This window comes from Zosterops lateralis, assembly GCF_965231275.1.
Source record: "Zosterops lateralis genome assembly, chromosome: 30".
NCBI classification, from domain to species: Eukaryota; Metazoa; Chordata; class Aves; order Passeriformes; family Zosteropidae; genus Zosterops; species Zosterops lateralis.
In genome coordinates, this window is record NC_139790.1 from 1,679,818 (window position 1) to 1,702,694 (window position 22,877).

At 49.1% G+C, this 22,877-nt stretch overlaps 1 protein-coding gene across 3 annotated transcripts in view; it reads left to right on the forward strand.

Moving 5' to 3' along the window:
- The first annotated feature begins 318 nt into the window (after positions 1-318).
- The window catches only part of PPP3CC (protein phosphatase 3 catalytic subunit gamma), a 36,182-nt gene continuing 13,623 nt past the window's right edge, over positions 319-22,877 (forward strand). For 2 of the 3 annotated variants that reach the window (XM_083880374.1, XM_083880375.1), the window contains exons 1-4: positions 320-453; positions 15,823-16,020; positions 16,230-16,354; positions 22,735-22,846. In XM_083880374.1, coding sequence (XP_083736500.1) covers positions 402-453; positions 15,823-16,020; positions 16,230-16,354; positions 22,735-22,846 — 487 coding nt within the window. In that variant the 5' untranslated portion in view covers positions 320-401. Of the gene's footprint in view, positions 454-15,822; positions 16,021-16,229; positions 16,355-22,734; positions 22,847-22,877 lie in introns of all 3 variants that reach the window. The other variant, XM_083880373.1, reaches the window with a different exon arrangement.

Here is a 22,877-nt window from a genome sequence, read left to right on the forward strand (position 1 = left end):
GGGTCCCACCGCTCTCCCGAGGGCTGTTCAAACACCCCCAGCGCCATCCCCTGTGCTCTCCCCTCAGCGCCGCCGCCATGTTGCCGCCCCCCCGGCTGTTGCTTAGCAACGCCCCCTTCCCCTTTCCAAGATGGCGGGCGGGGCGGGGCGGGCGTGGCGCAGGCGCGGGCGGGGCCGGGCAGAGGGCGGAGGGCGGTGTGGCGGCGGCGGCGGGGGCGGGCCGGGGGGAGAGCAGCGCCGCGGAGCCGCCGCCGCCGGGGCAGCCCAGCGGGTCCGCCGCCAGCACCCGCGCGGGCCCCCGCTCCGGGTGAGGCGGGGGAGCGGAGCGGGGCACGGCGCCGGGTTGTGGGGGGGAAAAAGAGAGAGAGAGAGAGAGAAGCGGTGCCGCCGCCGCCGCCACCATGTCCGGGCGCGGCCACAACAAGCTGCCGACCACCGAGCGCATCGTCAAGGGTGAGGGGGCGGTGAGGGCGCCCCCTGCCTGCGCGGGGGGCGCCTCGGGGGGGACAGGGGGGGAATCGGAAAAATGAGGGGCGAGGGAGAATTTGGGGAGGGGGTGTCCCCAAAATAGGGGAGCCCTGAGAAAAGGGAGGGGAATATGGTTTGTGTGGGGGGGGTGTCTGGTTTGGGGGAGGCCGGAGAAAGGAGGAGAAGGAGGGGGGAGAAACTGGTTTTAACGGGGGGATTCCAGCCTGGGGGAGCCCTGATAAAGGAGGTTAAAGGGGGGGGCTTCTCCAAACTGGGGGAGCCCCAAGAAAAAGGGGCTCATTTTATGGGGGAAGGTCCTCAGGTTGAAAGGAGGGAGGGGGAAATGTGATATGGGAGGAGGGGGAGCCTGTTTTAGGAGGATATTCCGGGAAATACAGGGGTATGCTTGATTTGGGGGGGGGTCCCCAGCTTAGCCGAGCCCCCCCGGCTGGGGAAACCCGGAGAAAAGGAAGGGGATGCCTGGTTTGGGTGGGGGGATCCTGATCTGGAGGGGGAGCCTGGTTTGGGTGGGGGGGTCCTGATCTGGAGGAGGAGCCTGGTTTGAGGGGGGGGTCCCCAGGTTGGGGGTAGGGTGATTTTGGGGCGGGGGGTTTCTGGTGGGGCACCCCCGTTAAAGGAAGGCCCTGAGGGGGGCAAGGATGGCTGGAGTGGTGAGGAGGGGGTGTTCTGTGGGTGACCCCCCTTTAAGGAGGACTCTGATTTTGGGGGAATCATCCCCTGAGTGGGAGGAGATTAGGGGGGCACCCCCAGGCTGGGGTGAAGCTGAAAAATCAGGAGAAGAACATGATTTTGGGGGGGTCGTCCCCAAAAGAGAGGCCTGGAGCAGCTGGAGGAGGGGAGGGTCCAGTGGGACACCCCCCTTAAGGGACAACCCTGAGTGGGGGGATCAGGCTGGGGGACACCCCTTGTTTTATCACAAACCTCTGCAGAGGAGAGGCCTTTGATTTTGGGGGGACATTTCTGTTTGGTGGGGGGTACCTGAGTGAGGAGGGGGGGACATTTTTAGACCCCCCCTGCTCCAAGAGGATGCAGCCCCCTCCCTCCATTCTGTGGGATGGGGGGGCACAGCCTGGCTGGGGGTGACAACAAGGGACATCCCTATTTGGGAGGAAAGGAGGGAATCCCCATCCTGGCTTGGGCCTCACTGCCCTCCCCAATATCCTCACCCCAAGACTGAGGTGCTGAGCCCCTGCTTTGGATAGAAACTGGGGTTCCCCTGAGGATTTGGGAGAAGAAGGGGATGAAAACCCTTCCTGGCCTCATCCCCCCAAACCCCCCGTGCCTTTTCCTTGCCCCAAATCCCCTCTCGGTGTCTGGATGCCCCGCGGGCGCTGCCAGCTGGCCCCCTCTGCGGCCCCGTTTATAGTAGGTACTATTTTGGAAAGAGCAGAAGACACCGAAGCGGTTAATGAGGAGAGAAATACGTTAGCGGAGAAACTCCTGGATGGGGAGGGAGGAGGAGGAGGAGGAGGCTGGTGGGGAGAGAGAGAGAGAGAGAGAGAGAGGGGGGAGATGCACATTTCGCTGCCCTAATTGATCCGGTGCCATCCTGGTCCCCACGCACCGGGAACATCCACCGGGTGCCTCAACTTTGGCCGGGAGGCTCCAAGTTACACAATCACCCCGTTATTAAACCTCCTCCCGCCATGGCTTCCATCATTCCGGGCCCGCTGGAAAAGCAGCAGATTCCCCAGGAATGGTTCTATGGAGGTGTAAACCCACCACGCTGCCATCTCTTCCCTTTCTCAATATATCCAACCGATTTTTTTTATTGTTGTTGTTGTTCGTGATATTTTTTTATGCTTTTTTTTTTTTTTTTTTTTTCCTTTTTAGCCTTTAGCCTGTCATGTGGCCTATCACATGTTTGATGTTAATAACCTCAAACCCAGGGAAAGGGGATCCGGGTGGCAGCAGCCGGAGCGTGGAGGCCCCTCGGCCTCGGGGGGGAAGCTCCACGCTGGAAAAGCTTTATTTATTATTTTTTTTATGGGAATAATCCTAAAACACTCACTGATTTTTTTTTTTTTTTTAGGGGGGGAATCCAGGGGGTGTTTCCAGGAGCTGTGAGTGTGGCGTGGTGATTTGTAGGTCTCCAGGCATGGTGCTGTCTGTAAATCTCCTGCTAAATCCCAGGCAGCTGCCTGTGTTTAGGTTTGGCCTTGTTCGGGAAAGGTAATGTCAAATGCAGCCATTATGATTCAGCTGAGTCGGCCAGATCCCGGCGTTCTCCCTGTTCCTGGAGCTTCCAAATCCTGGGAATCCCTGTCAGGGATCCTGCTGCTCCCTCTCAGCGCTTTGGCAACCCCACAAAAATCCTGTTAATTGTGATCATTAATCCCTATCCAATTGGGCTGGAAGCTCAGGGTCTGCTCAACCCCAAAATCCACCCCAAAATCTGCTTGAGCTTCCTAAAAATTGCTTTTTATTCACCCAGGTGAGCTGGAGTAGCCTTGTGGAAATTTGGGGAGAAATATCTCCTTCTCAAGGCCGGGATTATTGTTTAAAGGTGGTGACATTGCTCGTGGTTATTAATAATTAAAAGCTGAAGATAAAAAGCTCATTTTGTTCCGTGGAAAATGCCTGCAATTAAGTGGGATGTGGAATTTTAACTATGTTTAACCTATATATTTACATCTCCAGGGCCCTGCAGAAGGCCTTAACTGTAATTACGTTTAGTCGGAGGAAATGCAGTTTTAGGTTAAAATTTGTGCTGGGGAAGCTTTGTTATTAAAATCGCAAATTTTGGGGTGTGCCAGGAATTGTTTTTTGTTAAAATCTTGAATTTTGAGCTAGGCCATGAATTGATTTTTTTTTTTAAATCCAATTTTTGGGTGCTTCAAGGAATTACTTTTATTAAAATCTCGGCTTTTGGGGTAGGTCAGGAATTGCTTTTTTTTAAAATCTCGTATTTTAAGATTTGTCAAGAGTTTCTTTTTATTCAAATGTTGGATTTTGAGGCAAGAATTGCTCTTTGTAGCCCAGTTTTAGCAGGAAACTGATGGTTGATGGTGATGGAGACCATTAATGTCCAAATTTTGGTTTCCAAAGAGCGCTTGGGAAAGTCCTGCTGGAAATCTGAGGGATTAGGGAGTCTGGTTGTCTGCATTAACCCAAAATTAAACTTGAATTACCTGGTGGATCCATGGGATTGACTGATGGCTCCTCATCCTACAAAATCCACATTATTCAGGCAGGTGAGGATGATGCTTTGGGGCTGCTGCAGGATGGGTGTTTGTCCCCCTTTAAAACAAACCTGCAGAGCATTTTTGGTCATTTTAGTTGAATTTTGTGGTCATTTTTTGGTCAGATTTTGTGCTCCTGCCCCGTTCTTCCCTGTGGAAGGTGTGAAATCCTCTGGGGAAGCAGAGCTGTGTCCAGTTGCATCCATGACAAATCCTTTAAAAACCCGAGTTATTGATATTTAGACACCAGAGCAAACAGTCCACTGGAATTTTTTTTCTCTGTGTGTTATTATTTCATTTATCGTGGGCAAAATGTTGGGAAGCTGCTGAGCCAGGATGCAGTGTCCTCTTTTTGGCAGCTGGTGTTGGAAGTCAGAGACATCCCTAATTCCCACCCTGATCTAGAATGCTTAGCTGTGATTCCTGCAGTGGATTCCTGCTTTTCTGGGAAGGGGTAAATCCCAGGAATTGTGGTGTAAAGCTGGGGTTGGCACTGTAGTCAAAAGTATCCTTTGGAAGCAGTTGGATTTTCCCAATTTGTGCTTTGCTGTCTTTTCTTAAGAACTTTCAGGCACCTTTCTCCATGTCCAGTCTGTTTTTTGGTTGTTTTTTTTTCCCAAATGGAAGACATTTAAAGTGTGTGTGTGGATTTTAAAACCCCTGATGTGACGCCTCCTGAAATTTCAGTGTCCACTTTGTGTGGGAACCTGCTGGATGTGTTTGAATAGGGACAAGACTTGGGACAAGGAGTGGAGGGACAGGATGAAGGAGAACATATTCCCACTGCCAAGAGGGCAGGGATAGGTGGGATATTGGGAAGGAATTCCTGGCTGTGAGGGCTGGGATGGGATTCCCAGATTTGCTGTGGCTCCCCCAGGATCCCTGGAAGTGCCCAAGGCCATGTTGGGGTAACCTGAGATAGTGAGAGGTGTCCCTGCCATGGCAGGGGGTGGAATGAGGTGACTTCAAGGCCCCTCATCCCCAAACCCATTCCATAATCCACAATTCCATACTGTCACTGACCCCAGCCAAGATTTTTGGGAATATTTAGGAGCTCCTGTAGCCTCAGTGACACCTCCAGCAGCTGCTCCCTCATCCCTGGTTGAATCACACCCGAGGAGCCTCTCCCTTTTCTCCTCTCTGTGTGCCTCTGGAGCTGCTGGAGGCACAGAGATCAATCCTATGGGATTTGTGGTGAACAATCCCACGGGATTTGTTCCCTCAGCCTCTGGGGAGCCCAAACTCAGCCTCAGATCAATCGCTGCCTCCTCGGGAGAGTTCAGAGGCTGTTCCAGTTCATCTCGCTCGCCTGAAGATGCTTTTTGGGGGATGAAAAAAAAAAAAATGTGCAGCTCTCTTCCCACCTTGTTTTTAATATTCAGCTACAACTCTGGGAGCTGGAGCGTTGGAATTTCTCCAGGTTGGGAGGTGTTGGGAGTTTTCGTCACGGAGCACGCGCCGGATCCGAAAGTCAAAGTGGCTTTTTAATTGAGGAAAAAAATCTTAAATGTAAAAGAGATTGGGGGGGTTTTAAAGCCACTGGTTGGTTTGGCTTGTTTAGTGTTGATGTTTTTCAGGAATTAAGGGGGAAAAGGAGCTCTGAAAATGGCTAAAAATGGAATAAAGGCCAAGGTCCATGTGCTCGGACCTCGGGATGCCAAGGGAAAAGTGCGAATGCCACCAGGGTCACGACGTGGAGGGGGGGATCCCTAAAAAGCAAGTTGTGTCATAATACAGCAACTTGGCTGGACAGAGCTCAAGGAGGTGTGGGGTGAGGCAGTCCTTAAAACAGGAACCCCATGGGATCCCATGGAAATATTGGGAACGTGGTGTTTTGGGGGGGTTTCCAGAAAAAAAACCCCCAAAACTTGCCCAAGTAATTCTGATATTCTTGTGATTGTTATATATAAACAGGAAAGATGCTTTGTTATCCATAAATGGGATGTGCTGGGAGAAAGGGGTTGGTTTGTGGCTGTGCCAAGCTTGGGGGCTGATTTTGCTGGATTTTGTGGCATTTCTTCCCAAAAAACAAATCCAAAGGCAAATATCTTGGGATAACACAAACTGTTCCTCTCCAGAGCATTTCTGGAATGCCCCAAACAGGGCCAGAGGTGCCTCATTTTGGCCTCAAAGTGCCAGATGTCTGGATCCTGGGGTGCAGCCATGCTCTGCTGGCTAATAAACGTGCTAATGAATGTGCTAATTAACAGAAAACGCTGGTGGCAAACCCCAAACCCAGCCTTGGGCACAAAACACCATTGGGCAACAGTGATAAAGCATGGATTGGGCTGGGATTTATCCCTTCCCTCTGGGAATAACAGCAGGTGGGTGCTGGAGGTGGGCAGGGCAGGAGGGAAGGTCGTGTTCCTCAGGATTCCACTGTTTAATGTTATTTTTCTGCCCATCAGCCTGGGAAAGGTTAATCCCATTTTCCCCGCTCGAGGCCGTGATGGGCCATAAATGAGCCCAGATTAATTGGACACCGTGCCAAAAGAGTATTTTTTTATTATTATTATTTAATGAAAGGTGTCAGAGTGGAGAGAGGAGTGCGGGTTTGGGGCTGCTCTGGCTGCACAGGCAGGAGGAGAAGGCAAGGCTGTTCCTTAGGAAGTAGGGCAGGGTGCTGGCTTAAAATAGCTCCGAGCTCTGGGCTGTGCTGAAGGAGCTATTTAGGTAAATCCTGGGGTCTCAGTGGGGGCAGAGCCGCCTGCTAATCTAAAGATACTCCTTGGAGATCTATATTTGTCCGGGATCCTTCCCAGCTTGGCCGGTTTTCCAGGTATTCCCTGCCCGATCCCGCCGGGGCCGGCGCTGGGACAGAGGGTGTGTTTGTGGGATGAGGATGGCTGGGATCCTAATGGAATCAGACATCATTAAGCAGCTGGAGTGAAGGAACAGGCTACATAAAGGCATCAGGGTTATCCCATAATGCAGGACTTGGCTCCTGGAGGCTCCTGGAGGTTGGGATTGATGTGCCAAAGGGTCAGGGGTGGAATCCTGGAATGGTTTGGAAAAGGATCTTAAAGCTCATCTCATTCCTCTATGCCAGGTTGCTCTAAACCCCATCCAGCCTGGCCCTGGACGCTTCCAGGGATGGGGAATCTGCAAATATCCTGGGAAAACCCCTCAGGACAGCAAGTGTGGGGCAGGGGGAGTGGTGGGTTGAGGTGGAGGATGGAGGGTGGGTGCTCTAAAGAAAAAGGAATCTCAGTGCAGACTTTAAGGATTTTCCTGGCAGGAGGAGGAAATATTAGGCTGTCCAGGCTGCTCTCCTGATTTTTCCAGCCTCTGAAACAAAACCTGGTGAGAGCATCAGGGCAGGGGTGGAACGAGGTGATCCTGAAGGTCCCTTCCAACCCAAACCATTCTGGGATTCCGGGATCTCCCTGTTTGCACTGAGGAGCAGAGCTGTGAGCGTGTGGAGCAGTGGAATCTCCTCCCTGAGGAGCTCAGGGGGGTTATTTCTTTAAAATTCTCCACCAGTCTTTCATCTAGGGCTTCCTTTTGCCATGGTGGGCCTGTAAAATAAGAGTTTAAAGCACTTTCCCTCCTCCAAGGTGGATTATCCTGGAGAATTTCCCAGGATAAATTTCCCAGCAGTTCAGGGTGAATTTCAGGAGAACAGGAAGAAGTGGTGTCAACCTAGATTGCTCCAGAAAAATATTCCCTTTTATCAGCTGCTGAGCATAGCAAGACGTGGTGAAATGGCTTCTCAAACAGAATATTATCCCAAAGGTGATGTCTTGGAAAAATACCACGAGGGTTTCCCGGAGGAAGAGTGACCAGGGCACAGAGGCTGGAATTGCTGCTTCAGCAGTAGCTGGAGGCTCCTCTCATCCCTGACACGTGCAGGTCTGGAAAGCTGCTCTGGAAGCACCACTGGGACTGATTTATCCCAATTTTTTTTGTGGGAATACTTTTTGGTTTGCAAGAGAACTGCTGTGGGTGATGTCCAGGGAAGATTTGAATTCCTTTGGACCATTGGTGTGGTCTGAGGTGATGTGTGGGTATAGATATTCCCAAACCTGGGAATAAGCACCTTGCAAAGAATATTTTATCCACAGCAGTTTGATCCAGTGAGGATCCCACTCAGGCTAAGAGTTTTGAGGCCTGAGATGGGAAGAAAAGAGAAATCAAAGTCCTGATTGTGTCAAAATCCATCATTTTGTGCTCACACTCCTCGTTTTATCCATGCCGTGACCACCTTTTGCTGGATAATATCCAAACATTGGCTGCTTCAGTATTCACTGGAATATTCCTGGGGGTTGTTTCATCCAGGATTCCCACGTGGATCAGCCCATTCCCCAGAGCGAGATCTTGGGAGGACACAAAGTTGTGTTTGCTTCGAGCAGGTCTGAAATGGGATCCAGAAGCCCCTCGGGAGGCAGCAGGAGGGTCGGGTTCACATTCCCGGGATTTGCCTTTTCCACCAAGCCCCCGCTGTGCCTCCATTAATGATCTATTAGTGGCCGTGCTGGAACCTTGGGAAACAGGTGGTGAATTTCCCTCCCTGCTGACATCTAGGAATCCCCTCTCTGCTCCTTTGGGAGCTCACTTTTTTAAAAGTAGCTGCAGCTGTTTGCTCTAAACTTCCTCCTTTTTTTCCTCCTCCTTTTTTTCCTCCTCCTTTTTTTCCTCCTCCTTTTTTTCTCCTCCTTTTTTTCCTCCTCCTTTTTTCCTCCTCCTTTTTTTTCCTCCTCCTGCTTTTTTCCTCCTGCTTTTTTCCTCCTCCTTTTTTTCCTCCTCCTTTTTTTCCTCAGACTTTTCAGCAACTCTGTGGAATCCCACTGATGAGAGGTGGACACCAGGTTTGTTGAGTGATGATTTTCTGGGAATACATCAATTTTTAACCTCTGGAAAGTTTGTAGAGCTGGAGGATCTCAAAGACAGAGGTTTTCCAGGCTGGAATTGCAGGTTTTTGGGCTCTCCTTGCTGAGCTGGCACTCGGTGATGTCCAGAGCCCACGTCCCTGGCAGAGGACTCATCTCTGGACTGATTGGCTCAATGACAATCCCAGGAAAATCCGCATCAGTGCCGGTCATTAGGAGCCAAATCTGAGCTGGAAACTCGATGGACCTTGCAAGCAAATGTGGATTTTTATCACTTCAGGGAGGCTGAGGACACTCAATGCCCACTGAGAATATTTTTGAGGCCTCTGATCCACGGGGAGCTTTGGCAGGAGCAGGAGCAAGACCAACAGCACAAATGCAGGTCTGGATTGAGCTTCATTCCAGAGTCAGGGCAGGATGTGGGGTGTGAAGAGCCCTGGCTGCCATGCCAGGAAGGCTTTGGGAGCAGCTCTGCTGCCTGGAGTGGCTTAAGTCGCCTCTGTTCTAATTAAATACTCCCGGGTTTAATCCTGCCCGGCTCCACTGGGAGCAGAGTTCCAGCTCCACCTCGTGGGACCGTCACTGCCACCTCTGGAATAATCAGGATCATCACCTGCTGTCCCAAGGATTTTTAGGGAGCCATGAGCACAGTTCAGGGAGCTGTAAGGTTTGTTTTTTTCCTGTGAGGGTGCTGAGGCACTGGAATGGTTTTTCCCAGTAAAATCTGTGCCTGCCCCATCCCTGGAAGTGGCCAAGTCCAGGTTGGAGCAACCTGACCTAACAGAAGGTATGGTGGAATGAGATCACATTGAAGGTCCCTTCCCACTCAAAATCATTCCAGAATTATTTGCTATTTCCTTGGAAATTCATGGCTGGCCTTAGCTCTGTGTGGTTTTTTATCCTCCTGGCTCCACATCCCGCGTTTCCGTGGGAGCCGCGAGCGCGGCCGGGGCTGTGCTCTGTTTGTGTTTGCATTTCCACACACGAGGAGCTGTTTCCACAGGAGCTGCCACCTGCTTTTTTTTTAGCCTCAAAACGCACCTGGCTCCTGCTCAGCTTCTCCCAACGTGGCCTCAAATTTTTGGGTGTTACTCCTGGAACGACTGGGAGGGAGTTGAGGAGGCAGGGATGGATTTGCTGCTCTGTTGGTTCATCCCACCTCTGGTTTTTTTTGACTGTGATGACTGTCCCCTTCGAAGAAATCATTCATTCAAGCCTCGTACAATGCAGGTATTTTTAGGGTTATTGTGAGGAGATAATTCTGGTTGTCCTACAAAAAGGAATCTGTGGCTCCAGGTGAGGATCAGAGCCAGCTCCCCAAACCTGAAGCACACTGGGAGGTTGGACACAGCTCCGAGGAGTTCTGGATAAAACTGGGACGTTTTAAACTCCATCCTTTCAGAGGAATTCAGATAACCCCAAATCTCGTGCTCTTCCTGCAGCACTGCCAGGGGCTGAGAAGCAGAACTCTGGAATTTTTTTTTATTTCCACTCTTATTTGTGAGTTTTCTGGAGCTTTTGAAATCTGGAGGTTCTTTACCCGGAGCAAAAAAAAGGAGGAACATGCAAAAATTTAGGAGAAAACAGATGGAAATGGCAATATAATAATAATAATTATTATTATTATTATTATTATTACTGACTCTTGCTGCTTTTATACAAGAAGCTGTTCACTTTATTTGGTGATTTTTTTTCTTGGATATTAATGTTTATTTTAATAAAAAGGTTACTTATTTCCTCAGGTGGGAGGTGATGAAGCTCCAATTTTTTTTTTTCCCCACAGAACTCCTGCAGCTGGAAGGAGCAGTTCTGTGCCATGGCAGGGTCAGGCTGCCCGTGCCAGCCCTGGAAAATGGCACAGATTATTTGTCAGGGCTTGATCCAAGGAAAAATCAGGATATCAAACACACACACCTGGTTTTGCAGGTTCTCACATCAGGGGAGGAAAAAAAACCTCCCAGAAATCAGGGTGAGGATTCTTAAAGCAAAAATATTTTGTGTTTAATGACCAGAAATTCATGTGGCTTAAAATTTTTGGGAAGAATAGTGATTATTCCATGGAAAATGGAGTGGTTGCTGATAAATAAGGTGGTCAGGCTTTGGGAGGTGGTGGAATTCCCATCCCTGGAGGTTTCCAGGGAATGCCTGGACGTGGCACTCAGTGCTCTGAATTAAAGACAAGGTGGGGATTGGAATTGATGAGCTTGGAGGGCTTTTCCAAGCTGAATAATTCTGGAATTCTGGAATTCCAACATCACCCAGCTGCTGAGATCCAACCTGCCCTTGCTTTTGGCCTGGAGCTGGGATGGAGCAGCAGGAAAAGCTGGAGCACTGCTGGAGTGACAGTGACATCCATCACCTGCCTCCAAGGGTTTATTCCCTCTTAATGACTCCAAAAACTGAAAATCCACGTTTTTCCCCAGAAAAAAAAAAAAAAAAAAAAAAGCCATTTCCTTGGCCTTTCTGTGCTGGATTTCTCCACATTATTCCCTCTGAGCCAGCTCCATGTGAGCCCTGGACTCAGCTTTGAATAGATGAATGTAGGTTAGGTGTGAATGGGAATAAAATATCAGATAAAAATAACGTTGGGCTGTTTGGAAATTGGGAAAGGAGCAAAAAAACCCCAAAAAACTTCACCCTGCTGCTTGTGCTGTGCCCAGCTCAGTTTCACAGGGGGGTTTGGATGGCTCCTGGTGGAGTTTTCATGGGAATTTTCTACTTTTTCACAGCCCATCCTGCTTCCTCAGTGTCCAAATCTTCGCTTTTGCCCCAAAATTTGCTTTTTTTTTTTGCTCCAAAAGTGCATCTCTCGCCATCTGCCCCACAACGAGGAACAAGCAGGGAAGGAACTTTATTTGGGTTCATCAGGAGCTCCAGGAAAACCTGTCTAGAGTTTGTTTCTGAGCATTTTAAATCCCGTGGGATTATTTTTTAAAGGATTGAGGGGACACCTTGTCCCTGCAGACCCCGGGAGCAGCGTTTGGCCGGCGCTGCCACTCCAGGCACGGAGCTCTTGCTCCTTTTTCAGTAATGAATCCGCCTCAGCTGCTCCCTGCAGCCATCCAAGGGACTCTGGGATATATAAACAGTCATTTTGTGGATCACTTTGTTTTCTCTTCCGTGGCATTGGCTCTGTCTGGAGGTGTGGGGATGGGGCAGCCCTGATGGAGCTGAATTTTAAATGCGTTTTAAGGACAGATTTAGGGAGGAATGGGATTTTTTTTTTTTTATTTTCTTGCTGGTTTTTCAGCTGGCACTGAGGGGTGAGCGATGCTGGTGGTGGAAAAGCAGCTTTTTCCCAAATTCTCTCATCCTTAACTATCCATGTCCTTTGAGAGTGTTGCAAATACCCCCTTGCTCGTGGCCTGGCAAATAAAATCCGTGTTAATTTGGCAGGAAATGGAATCTGGCCCTGGAGTCCAGCAAAAAGATCCCTTTGATTTTCCTTTTAATTTCTTTTTCATTTTCCCACCCTTTACACCATTTCACACCTCAAACTTCGCTTGCTTTTATATCCTTTTGTTTGTGGGGCAGCCCTCAGTGTCCTGTTGCTGGAGCAGGAATTGCCTTTTCCTGGGAATGGGTTTGGATGCCCTTGGTGGAATTACAAACCCCAGAGCTGCAGATTTCACTGTTCAAACAAAGACTTGGGTGCAACACTGGGGTTTGTGTGTGGAGGGAAGGTGGCACAGAGGTCACAGAGTTTAATTCTTGGAGTGTTGTGAGTGTTTTATCCATCATTTTCATGAATTATTTGGGAGCTGAACCTGCTGTGTCTGCACTGCCTGGGCATTCCAGGACCAACTGTGGAGTTTCAGTGACAGGAGCAGTGGGTTTGAGCTGAAAGAGGGGAAATTTAGGGTGGATAAACAGAAAGAATTCTTCCCTGTGAGGGTGGAGAAGGGTTGGGATGGAATTCCCAGAGAAGCTGTGGCTGCCCCTGGATCCCTGGAAGGCTCGACAGAGCTTGGAACAATCTGGGATAGTGGAAGATCCTTCCCTCCCAAGCCATTCCACGACTCTGATTTATTTTTTTAAATTTTTTTTGTGAGATAAGGAGTTATCTCCTCATTATTCAGATAGGAGCAGGAACTGGGTGAGTCTCTCCATGCCCTGGAGGTACAAAATTCCAGGTCAGTTTGCTCTGAGGGCTGTTCCTGCTGTTGCAGAGCCCAGCCTGGCTGCAGGAGCATCCTCTTCCTCCTGTCCAAGAGAATGGAGCGTGGATAAGGATAAAATCAAGATCTTTAATTTGAAGGTGGGGTGATTGAAGCCCTGGCAGAGCCAAGAAGGAGCTGGTTCCTGGTCGTGCCCAGCTCCCTGTGGGAGTGGAGCTGTGCAAAGCCAAGGAGGGAACTTACATAAAAGTTCTTGGCTGAAGCCTCAGATTTGATCTTGCATAACTTTGCTCGCTGGGGTTACCAGGAAAAGGCAAAGCCAGGAGGTTTCCTTGGATCTCTGGATGTCCTGGGGTCATATCCTATCTTAGCTGAGCTCTCCACCCCCATTTGTGAGGATTTTCACTTCCTTAGGGCTGTGTTTTAAGGCCTGGAGTGATGGGGAAGGTGAAGATAAATGGTTTCTGTTCCTCTGTTCTCTTCCTTGTAAATCATTTGCCCTCCAAGTCCTCCCTGGCTCCCTTTGCAGTCAGATGGCCGATGCCAGGACAACCACAGGGTTTGTAGTACTTACAAATCGTTTTCCAGCCTCTCAGTGGCCAAAAAAATCCCTCATTCCAAGTCCTGGACCTGCATTTCCATTTATCTCCTTTGTCCCTCCCTCATCTCAGCTGATCCTGTTGGTGTCAGCCCCACATCTTCCCTCATTTCCTCCTTACAGTTACCCAGAGGGGAAAAATCCTACAATTTTATTTTTTTTTCCATCTCCAGAGGGGTCTTTTTTGGAGCTGTGGATGCAGTAAAAGCCCTGCTCGTGTTGGTTTAGGCAGGTTTTAACCCTCTTTAATTGGCAGCTTGATGGGGAAGGCTCTGGAGCTTTCCAGGCCCTTGGGACACCCGAGCACAACTTCCAAAGGGATCGATAAAAGCGGGGGCACCTCGTTGCAGGCACCAGCTCCCCTTTCATTAGAGCCACTCCTGCAGTTCCTGTGATTTGAAAATTGATGTTCAGCCGTAAAGAATCTCTTGTGCCGCCTCTCTGCGGTTTCCTCTTGGGGTTTTCAGGGTAAATTGCTGCTGGATTTGCATTTAAAAGGGAGCGGTGGTGGCACCGCTGTTCTCACTGTGTTGTTTGGCCAGCTCTATCCTGGAAAATTCAATGTATTTGTGGGATGGTTCGGGTTGGAAGGGAGATCCAGGGTCACCAAGTCAAAGCTGTGCCTGTTCCCCACTTTGTCACCAGCCCAGAGCTCTGAGTGTCACGTCCAGGTGTTCCTTGACACCTCCAGGGATGGGGACTCCAAACCTCCCTGGGCAATCCCTTCCTATATTTAACATCCCTTTCCAGGAAGAAATTCCTGCTGGTGTCCAACCTGACCTTCCCCTGGCCCAGCCTGAGGCCGTTCCCTCTCCTCCTGTCCCTGGAATAAGATCCCAAATCCCTCCCCAGGTTGTCCCCTCCTGTCAGGGAGTTGTGCAGATCCACAAGGTCCCCCCTGAGCCTCCTTTTCTCCAGGCTGAGCCCCTTCCCCACCTCCCTCAGCCCCTCCTGGAGCTCCAGCCCCTTCCCTGGATTCCCTCCAGCCCCTCATTGAGGCTCCCAGGACTGGACACAGCCCTCCAGGTGTGTTCTTTGCTGGGTGATGGATGAGGACGGGGATTTGATGATTTACATCCCAGGTGTTTTCCATCCGAGCCGGATTCCAGCTCGGTGTAAATCTGCCTTCCACCACGACACTCTCCCAGGAATGATGGAAAGATGGTTCATTATCCAGTGGGTGGGTTCCTTTCCTCACAGAGGCTTCTGGAGGTGCTTACTCAGACACAGACTGGCACCACCATCATTAAAATCCCCCTGAAAAACCCCAGTGCATCCCAGATTTTGGGATATTTTAGGGGATGTCTGGCAAGGGTGAGATGATGTGTCCAGCTCTATGGACAGCAGACCTTCCAGCATTTTTCTGGGGGAGGTTTGTGCCTCATCCCTGAGGCTTGGAGGGTGATTCCAGCTCCCTGTGGGATAAGAGGCTTTTCTTGGAGCTCTGTGTGGGTTCACCCCAAATCAAACCCCATCCCAGCATTTCCTCCTCACCCCATTCCTTGACTGGGATCATTCTGGTCCTGCCCTGGCCAGGGGATGCTGGAAGGGCTGGCAGAGGGTGAGGAAATCCTGGTTTTACTGATTTTAGGAGGAAATGGAGGATCTGAGAGATATAAAATTCCCATCACTCCATGGATTGCAGGAGCTGCTGGCAGCCAGGCCACTCACTTGGGGCTGTTGCACAAGGTTTTATTCCCAGTTCTTCCCAAACATCCAGGCCTCCTTCCTGGAATTCATTTTAATTCAAGACACTATACAGCCTTTTAAATATTACACCAGGGTCATGTGTGCTCCCATCTTTTTTTAATTAGCCCGGCCTGGGAGAAGGGAGATGAGGAATTCAGATTTTTGCTGAAAACTCTGATTTTTGTTTTGTTTTTTTTTTTTTTTACTTAATTTCTGCTAGAGGTCATCTTCTCCCTCACCATCCTGTTGCTTACCATGAAATAATAATAATAATAATAATAATAATAGTAATAATAATAATAATAGTAGCAGGTTTTGATGTGGTATTTTTCTATCCAGAGTTAAAAACTAAGGAACATGCTGCAAATAGCTCCTATTACCTTAAATATTGGATTCCATGAAGATTTGCCAATTTCTAAGCTTGGGGTGAAGCTTTTCGAGGTATTGGGGCAGAGAAGGGCAAATTCTGATTTTTGAGGGTAAAGCTTTTGGAGATATTGGGGTTAAGAGGAGCAAATTCTTCTTTTTGGGGGAGCAAATTCTTTTTGGGGGTGTGTGGTTTCCTGATAAGGAAGAATTCTACATGTTTGTCCTCCTACCTGGTTCACTGGTTCCTGCTTTTCCTGGTTTTCCTGACTTTTCCACGGAATCCGCTGTGGCTTCCAACACCGACCGTCCCCTTGGGATCAGGAGGCAGCTCTGGGATGGGCATTTAGTCTCCACCAAGTGGGATTTGAACCAAGCTGAGGGGTGAATCCAGGAGCTCAGCTCTCCTCTCACTATTCAAGAGCATCATTTTGGTGGAAAATCCATTCCTGGGCGTCACCTCGAGGCTGGGGAGCAAAGCCTGTCATCCCCTCTCCCCGAAAAGCGCCGCGTTGCTGACTCCTTTCCCTCCCTTCCCCTTGCCTTTCCAGCTGTCCCGTTCCCTCCCACGCAGCGGCTCACTCTGAAGGAGGTGTTCGAGGATGGGAAGCCCAGGCTCGATGTCCTCAAGAGCCACTTGGTGAAGGAAGGGCGGCTGGAGGAGGACGCGGCGCTGAAAATCATCAACGACGGCGCCGCCATCCTGAGGCACGAGAAGACCATGATCGAGGTGGAGGCTCCAATCACAGGTCAGGAATCCTGAATAACAACCAGGATAACCCCCAGCCGAATTTTTTTTGCCTTGTTCCTTCCACCCACAATGTTTTTTTGACTCTCCTGAGCTTCTCAGAGGGGAGGATTTTGCCGGTGCTCGCTCTGCTCCTTGCTGCCATCGTGACCTTGCTTTTCTTAGCCTGGTAATTCTGTCCCTCTTTTGTTGCTGTTCTTCCTCCCCCAGTGTGTGGTGACATCCACGGGCAGTTCTTTGACCTGATGAAGCTGTTTGAAGTGGGAGGATCACCCAATAACACCCGCTACCTCTTCCTGGGGGACTACGTGGACAGAGGCTACTTCAGTATAGAGGTGACCAAGGGCCTGGAGCCTGGGGGTGCTGGGGATAAAGGAACCCAAAGTGTTGAACCTCAGTTCAAATTCAGCTCAAAATCAGTTCAAAACCAGCTGAGAATCAATAAAATCCAGCTCAGAATCAGTTCAAATGCAGCTCAGTAAAATCCAGCTCAGAATCAGTTCAAAATCAGCTCAGAATCACTAAAATTCAGCTCAGAATCAGTTCAAATGCAGTTCAGTAAAATGCAGCTCAGAATCAGTTCAAACCACCTCAAAATACCCCAAAATCAGTTCAAATTCAGCTGAGAATGAGTAAAATCCAGATCAGAATCAATTCAAATGCAGCTCAGTAAAATTCAGCTCAGAATCAGTTCAAATCACCTCAAAATCAGTTCAAATTCAGCTCTGAATCAGTTCAAATGCAGCTGAGAATCAGTAAAATCCAGCTCAGAATCAGTTCAAATGCAGCTCAGTAAAATACAGCTCAGAATCAGTTAAAAACACCTCAGAATCAGTTCAAATTCAGCTCTGAATCAGTTCAAATCACCTCAAAATCAGTTCAAATTCAGCTCTGAATCAGTTCAAATGCAGCTCAGAATCAGTTCAAATCCAGCTCAGAAAAATCCAGCTCAGAATCAGTTAAAACCAGCTCAAAATCAGCTCAGAATCAGTAAAATTCAGCTCAGAATAAGTTCAAATGCAGCTCAGTAAAATACAGCTCAGAAACAGTTTAAAACCAGCTCAAAATCAGTTAAAATTCAGCTCAGAATCAGTTAAAACCAGCTCAAAATCAGCTCAGAATCAGTAAAATTCAACTCAGAATAAATTCAAATGCAGCTCAGTAAAATACAGCTCAGAATCAATTAAAACCACCTCAAAATCAGTTCAAATTCAGCTCAGAATCAGTAAAATCCAGCTCAGAATCAATCAAATTCAGTTCAGAATCAGTTAAATACAGCCCCAAATCAGTTTAATACCTCTCAGAATAGTTAAAACGTGACTCAAAATCAATTAGATACAGCTCAGAATCAATTAAATGCAGCTCATAATCAGTAAAAACACAGCTCAAAATCAGTAAAACAAAGCTCAGAATCAGTTCAAATGCAGCACAACAAAGTACAGCTCATAATGAATTAAATACAGCTCCAAAAATCAGTAAAATCCAGCTCAGAATGGGTTCAAATCCAGCTCAGAATCAGTCCAAACACCAAACCCAGCTCTCTCATGGTGGATTTTACCCTCCAGTGGAGTTCTGCAATGGGATGAAAGCAATGCTGATAAACTCACAGAGTGAATTTGGGCAGGAAAATGATGTCTCAATCTTTGGAGTGGCAGTGATGGGGTTAATGCCCAACCTCCTCTGGAGTGGTTCTAATGTCACTTGGGGCTGTCACTCAGGGACAGTCGATGGCAACAGGATCCCACCAGGCAGTGGGGAGCAAATGCTGGAAAAAGCTGCAGGATTCAGGATTGAGCAGGAAGGGAAAAGGGCCACGTGCCTGAGTCACTGAATTCCCTCTGAAAACCCTGGAATGGGGTCAGGAGAAAGGGCTGTGGCAGCTCCCTGGGATTCCACAAAGCAAGAAATTGGGAGTTGTTGGTGTGGAGGATGAAAGTCATGGATCCCCGTGGCTGCTGCTGGCTCAGTGGAGACCTGGGATGGGACAGGAAGGGACAAATGCCACAAATCCCGAGGGGCTGCAGCCATCTGGATTCACAGAGGCAGGGCTGAGGGGAAGTGGAGCTCTTATCCCAGTTGGAAGCAACCTCAGGAAGGGCTTTTTGGGGGAGCAGAGGCCTGAAATGTGGCAGAAATCAGCTGGAATAACAGAGGGAATGATTTCTCTTGAAAAAAAAAAAAAAAAAAAAAGAGGCTGCAGGAACAGCTGAGCCACCGGCTCTGCAGAAGAATCTTCCCCAGTGAAAAATTTATTTTTTTTTTTTGGGGAGGAACTGTCAGGGATGAGTGCAAGGGGTTCTTTGAAGGATTCTGCAGAGGATTTAGGGCTGACAGCTTGAGCTCCAGCAGCCCCTGGCTCTTTTCCAGCCCTGGAATCCTGACAGGGAGCCAAGGTGTGAGGAGGAGCAGGGAAGGATATGGCAGAGGTGGGGCTGGGGCTGGTGGGGTTTGGGGTGGTGCTGGCAGGAGGAGCCCCCCAGGGAGGAAGGGGAAGGACACATCCCACTGCAGTGGGAATGTGTTCACCTGGAAAAGGGATTATATTCCACAACAGCAGCTCCTTCTGAGAGAAAAAGGTGGAATTTTTTTTTTTTTTTTGGTGTTAACCCACGAATCTTCAAAATGAGAGGTGTTGTGTGTGGATTGTGTAGATCCTGGGTGGAAAAGTGCTGCTCCCACTCGCTTGATCTTACATGGAGATTTTACTCTCAGATCTCCAGAAGTTCTGGTCTCTCTCCATGCTGGGATCATCACAGAATCATGGAGTGGTTTGGGATGGGAAGGACTTTAAATCCCATCCTGTTCCACCCTCTGTGCTGGGCAGGGACACGTTCCACTATGCCAGGTTACTCCAAGCCCCATCCAACCTGGCCTTGGACACGTCCAGGGATGAGGAAGTCATTCCCAACTCCCCTGTGCCAGTGCCTCCCCACCCTCCAGGGAAGAAATTCTTCCCAATTTCCCATCTAAATCCCCTTTTAGTTCAAATCCATTCCCCCTTGTCTTCTCTTGCCTGTGATAACATGGAAGAATTCCAAGATGGTGTATGGCCTTGGAGAACTGAGGTGGTGGGGCAAAAAGAGATGTTTTATCTTTTATTTTCTGCTGCTTTTTCCTCTACTTCTTCCCTTTCCCCCCGTGTGTTGCAATGGGAATCCCCCTGGAGAATCCCCCTGTGTTCCTGCAATGGGAATCCCCCTGGAGAATCCCTCTGATCCCAGAGCTCAGGGTGGGCTTTGATGGGCACAGGCAGGGGCTGCTCCAAACATCAGGATAAGGCAAAATCCAGAAGTTTTCATTCCTTTGTGCCTCCCCCTTCCACCTCCTTCACTGTGCTGGAAGAGATTCCCACCTGGCTTTGTGAGATCTGCTTTCTGTAGTAAAACAACAGCAGGTTTGGAATATCCCAGATGGAAAAACATCCAAATTTTCCCTGTGATGTGACCCCTGGGAAGGTGGGGAGCAGCAGCAGCAGCAGCCTTATGAGTCAGCACGCAAAATTTGGCATCCATGGGGGGAGATGATCCAGTGCCTGCCCCGAGCAGCTGGGGGGGGTGTCCTGAGCAGAGCCAGGCTTTGGAATCCCTGTGGATTCCTTCCAGCTCAGGATATTCCACCATTCCATAACCGTGACCTTTTAACGGAGTGAAATAGGAGGGGATGGTTTAATTGCATCCTGCTGCAGGCAGGCAGGAAACCGTGCCAGAGTGGGGGGCCAAGGAGGTGTAAGGGCCAAATAATCCCTTCCAGGTGTTCCCCTTTGGTTGTCCAGGTAAAAGGAGGAATTTGTGGCTCAGGGAAAACCTTTCCAAAACGCTCCCTCTCCCCCTGAAGCGTCTCAGTTCATCAGCTCAGCTGGATGTCGGCAACAAATCATTCAACAAATTCTTGCTGGGCCTCTGGCTTAGGGAAATTTCTCATTTAAAAACATGAATTCCCAGTATAATGAGGCCAAGGAGAGTGGATTGGTTGATGGTTTTTGCTTGTTGGTTTTTTTTTTTTAATAAAGAAAAGAATTGTGAGGGGAGAGGGGAGGGGAAGAACCGTGTGAAAGCTGGAATGATGCTGGAAGGGGATTTTGGGAAGGGTTTGCTGTCCCAAACCTGCTGTGACAGCGAGACTGAGTGGTCACAGACCCCAGCCCCAGACTGCAGGGCTGACAGGCACCAAGGAAATCAGGATGAACTCCTCCATTGGGAGATGCTGACGAGGCAGAGCCGTGCTGAAGGATTCCCAGTGGGAAGAATGCTCCTTTCATTAAGCTTTTAGTCCCAAAATCCCAGAATGGCACAAGAGAGGTCTGTACTCGTGGTGGGGAAGGACCATCCCCATCCATGAAGCTGCAATTCAATGAATAGAATGATTTTGTTAAATTAGAAAGTAAAACAATTGTTGTGACCAGGAGCAGAATCTGTGAAAAGAGGAGATTTATCAGGAAAAGTGGTGTGCACCTTTCCCAGGCCAGTTCTTCCAATCCAATTATGACGGGACACATGATTGGTGTCTAATTAAGGAATTATATGTTAATCTTGATTTAATGCACTTTTTATGCAGAATAATATTAAAAGAGATCCAGAGTAATATCAAAGAGATCCAGTCAGCCCCACTGTAAAGTGGGAGTGGAGGTGGATTTGGGAGTTTTCTCTCTGTTCCCACTCTGGCAGGCTCTGTGTGTAAAACTTCCTTACAAATGCCAGATTTTGGGAATGGTGAGGGAGGTCATGGTTGGGGACAGGTTTGGCACCAGCCCCTCTTGCATTTTTGGGCTTGGAATTCCCTCCCTGTGTCCTGCTGAGCTTTCCCTTTCCAAGTGGATCAAACCCTCGGCTTCGGGCTTCACCCTGAGAGGCAGAATAAAGGAGAAAAGGAGATTATTTAAAATTATTTAAACCCAAAAAGCTGTGACTTGCCTGGATTTGCTCCTTGGCTATTGCAAACAGGCAGTAATCAATTCCTGGGCACCGCACCAGGAAAGGGATCTGTGCAAAACACCAGGAAGCATCTGAGGCATGCGAGTGTAGAAACTCCCTCATTCCTCATTCCAGCCCCTCTGGAGCCCTCGAGGGCTCTTCAATGTCCTTTCCTCCGTGTCCTCCTGGTACCTGGCAGTCCCCACATCCTTTGGAAGTGCCTCCAGCCTCAAGGAATGGTCTCTCTCCACGTCCCTGGCGTGTCCAGGAAGAATTGGAGTGCCAAATTCCAACCCCATTTTACTTTAAACCCCTTCAATCATGTTTTAAAATCTCTCTTCTGCAAGCTGCCAACCTTCCATGCATCCCAAACCCTCCCCTATTGATGCTGTATCTCTGCCTTGCTTTGATTGCCAGGGCTGGTTCTTCCTCCAAGTCATTTGGTTCATTTATAGCAACTTCCAAGTTCTCCTGCCAGCCCAGAAAAGTGACATTTCGCTTGCAAACAGAGGGAGGTTAAAGCTTTAAATCCCAAAATAATTATAAATGGGTTTGTTGGGAGCATTCCTCCTGGTAACAGATGCAATAAAACATGATTCTGCTACTGGCCTTGGCCCCGTTCTCTTTTGGAATTCCCAATTAATCAAGTTGTTAATGTGGGGTTGAATTCCAAGCGAGACACAGGCGGTGCTTTTACAGCTCCTCAGGGTTTTGGGGATCAGCTGGGATGATTCATGCAGAGCCTACCTTGCAGGTTCAGTGCTTAAACACCACCAGATCTGAGCTGGCTGTGCTGGGAACCAACTGGGAGCTGGTTCCTTTGGGTTCTGGAGGTTGTTTCCAGCTGGTTCTCGGGGATCTGTGCCCCAGATCGGGAATGTTGGAGGGTGTAAAACAGACTTGGTGGTGCTTCCCATTCCCCAGGCGTGTCCTGCAGCCTGTCAGCCTCCAGGGTAAGCTCCTCTTAGAGACTTTAATCCAGATCCTGGAGCTTGCTGTCGTTATGGATTGTCCTTCCAGCACTCCACAGCAAGAAGGGAAATGTGATAACATTTCCCCCGTGCGAGATAACAGCTCTGCCTCTGTCAGCCCGAGCACACAGGGGGGTGAGTGAGCCCTCCCTGCCTCCCAGCCCTTCCCTCAGGCTTTTTTTGGGAAGCCAGCATGAAATATTTCTGCTAAAAACCCCCGTTTGAGGCTGACTTTGGTCTGTGCCTCATCAAAGGCGCCGGCTTTGCAGGTGTTGCTGCTCTTGGAGGGGATGTGGAAAGCCCTTTTCAAAGCCAGAGAGCTTTGCTAAGCTAAGCTTGTTTTTTTGGGCTCAGCTTTTCCTGTTTTGAGCTTGAACTTCACATGACTGTAGCGTAAGCAGAAAAACCAGAGAGGGAGGGAAATCAGTGGGGAAGGTGAAGTTGAATTTTCCGGGTGTTTCACGGACAAATGTCTGCCTGCTCCTCTCGCTGGTTTCCATCCCAGTGGAACATCTGGAGCAAACAGCTGGTTCTGCTTTGCTGCTCTACAAAAGGTTTTTTTTTCCTTTGGTTTGTGCTGGAAGCAAAGCTGCCCCCACCCAGCCCAGAGCTGCTTTTCTGTTGGCTACAACCTCATTTGTCACTTCTCCAAGTCAGCCCTAATATAGAGAAATCCCGGTGGCTTTTCCCCACTTGGCCAGGAGAAGATCCACTGCCCATTATGGAGCTGGGTTCCACTTTGGGTGTCTTCCCAGAACCTCTTAGCGCAGTCTCAGGCTGATGAGTGCCCTGGGAAAGGATTTTATGACATCTCCCTGCTTGCCTCTCTTGCAGTGCGTGCTGTATTTATGGAGTTTAAAGATAAATCATCCCAAAACGTTGTTCCTCCTTCGAGGGAACCACGAGTGCAGGCACCTCACAGAGTACTTCACCTTCAAGCAGGAATGTAAGTATCAGCAGTGGGAGAAGGATTTGAA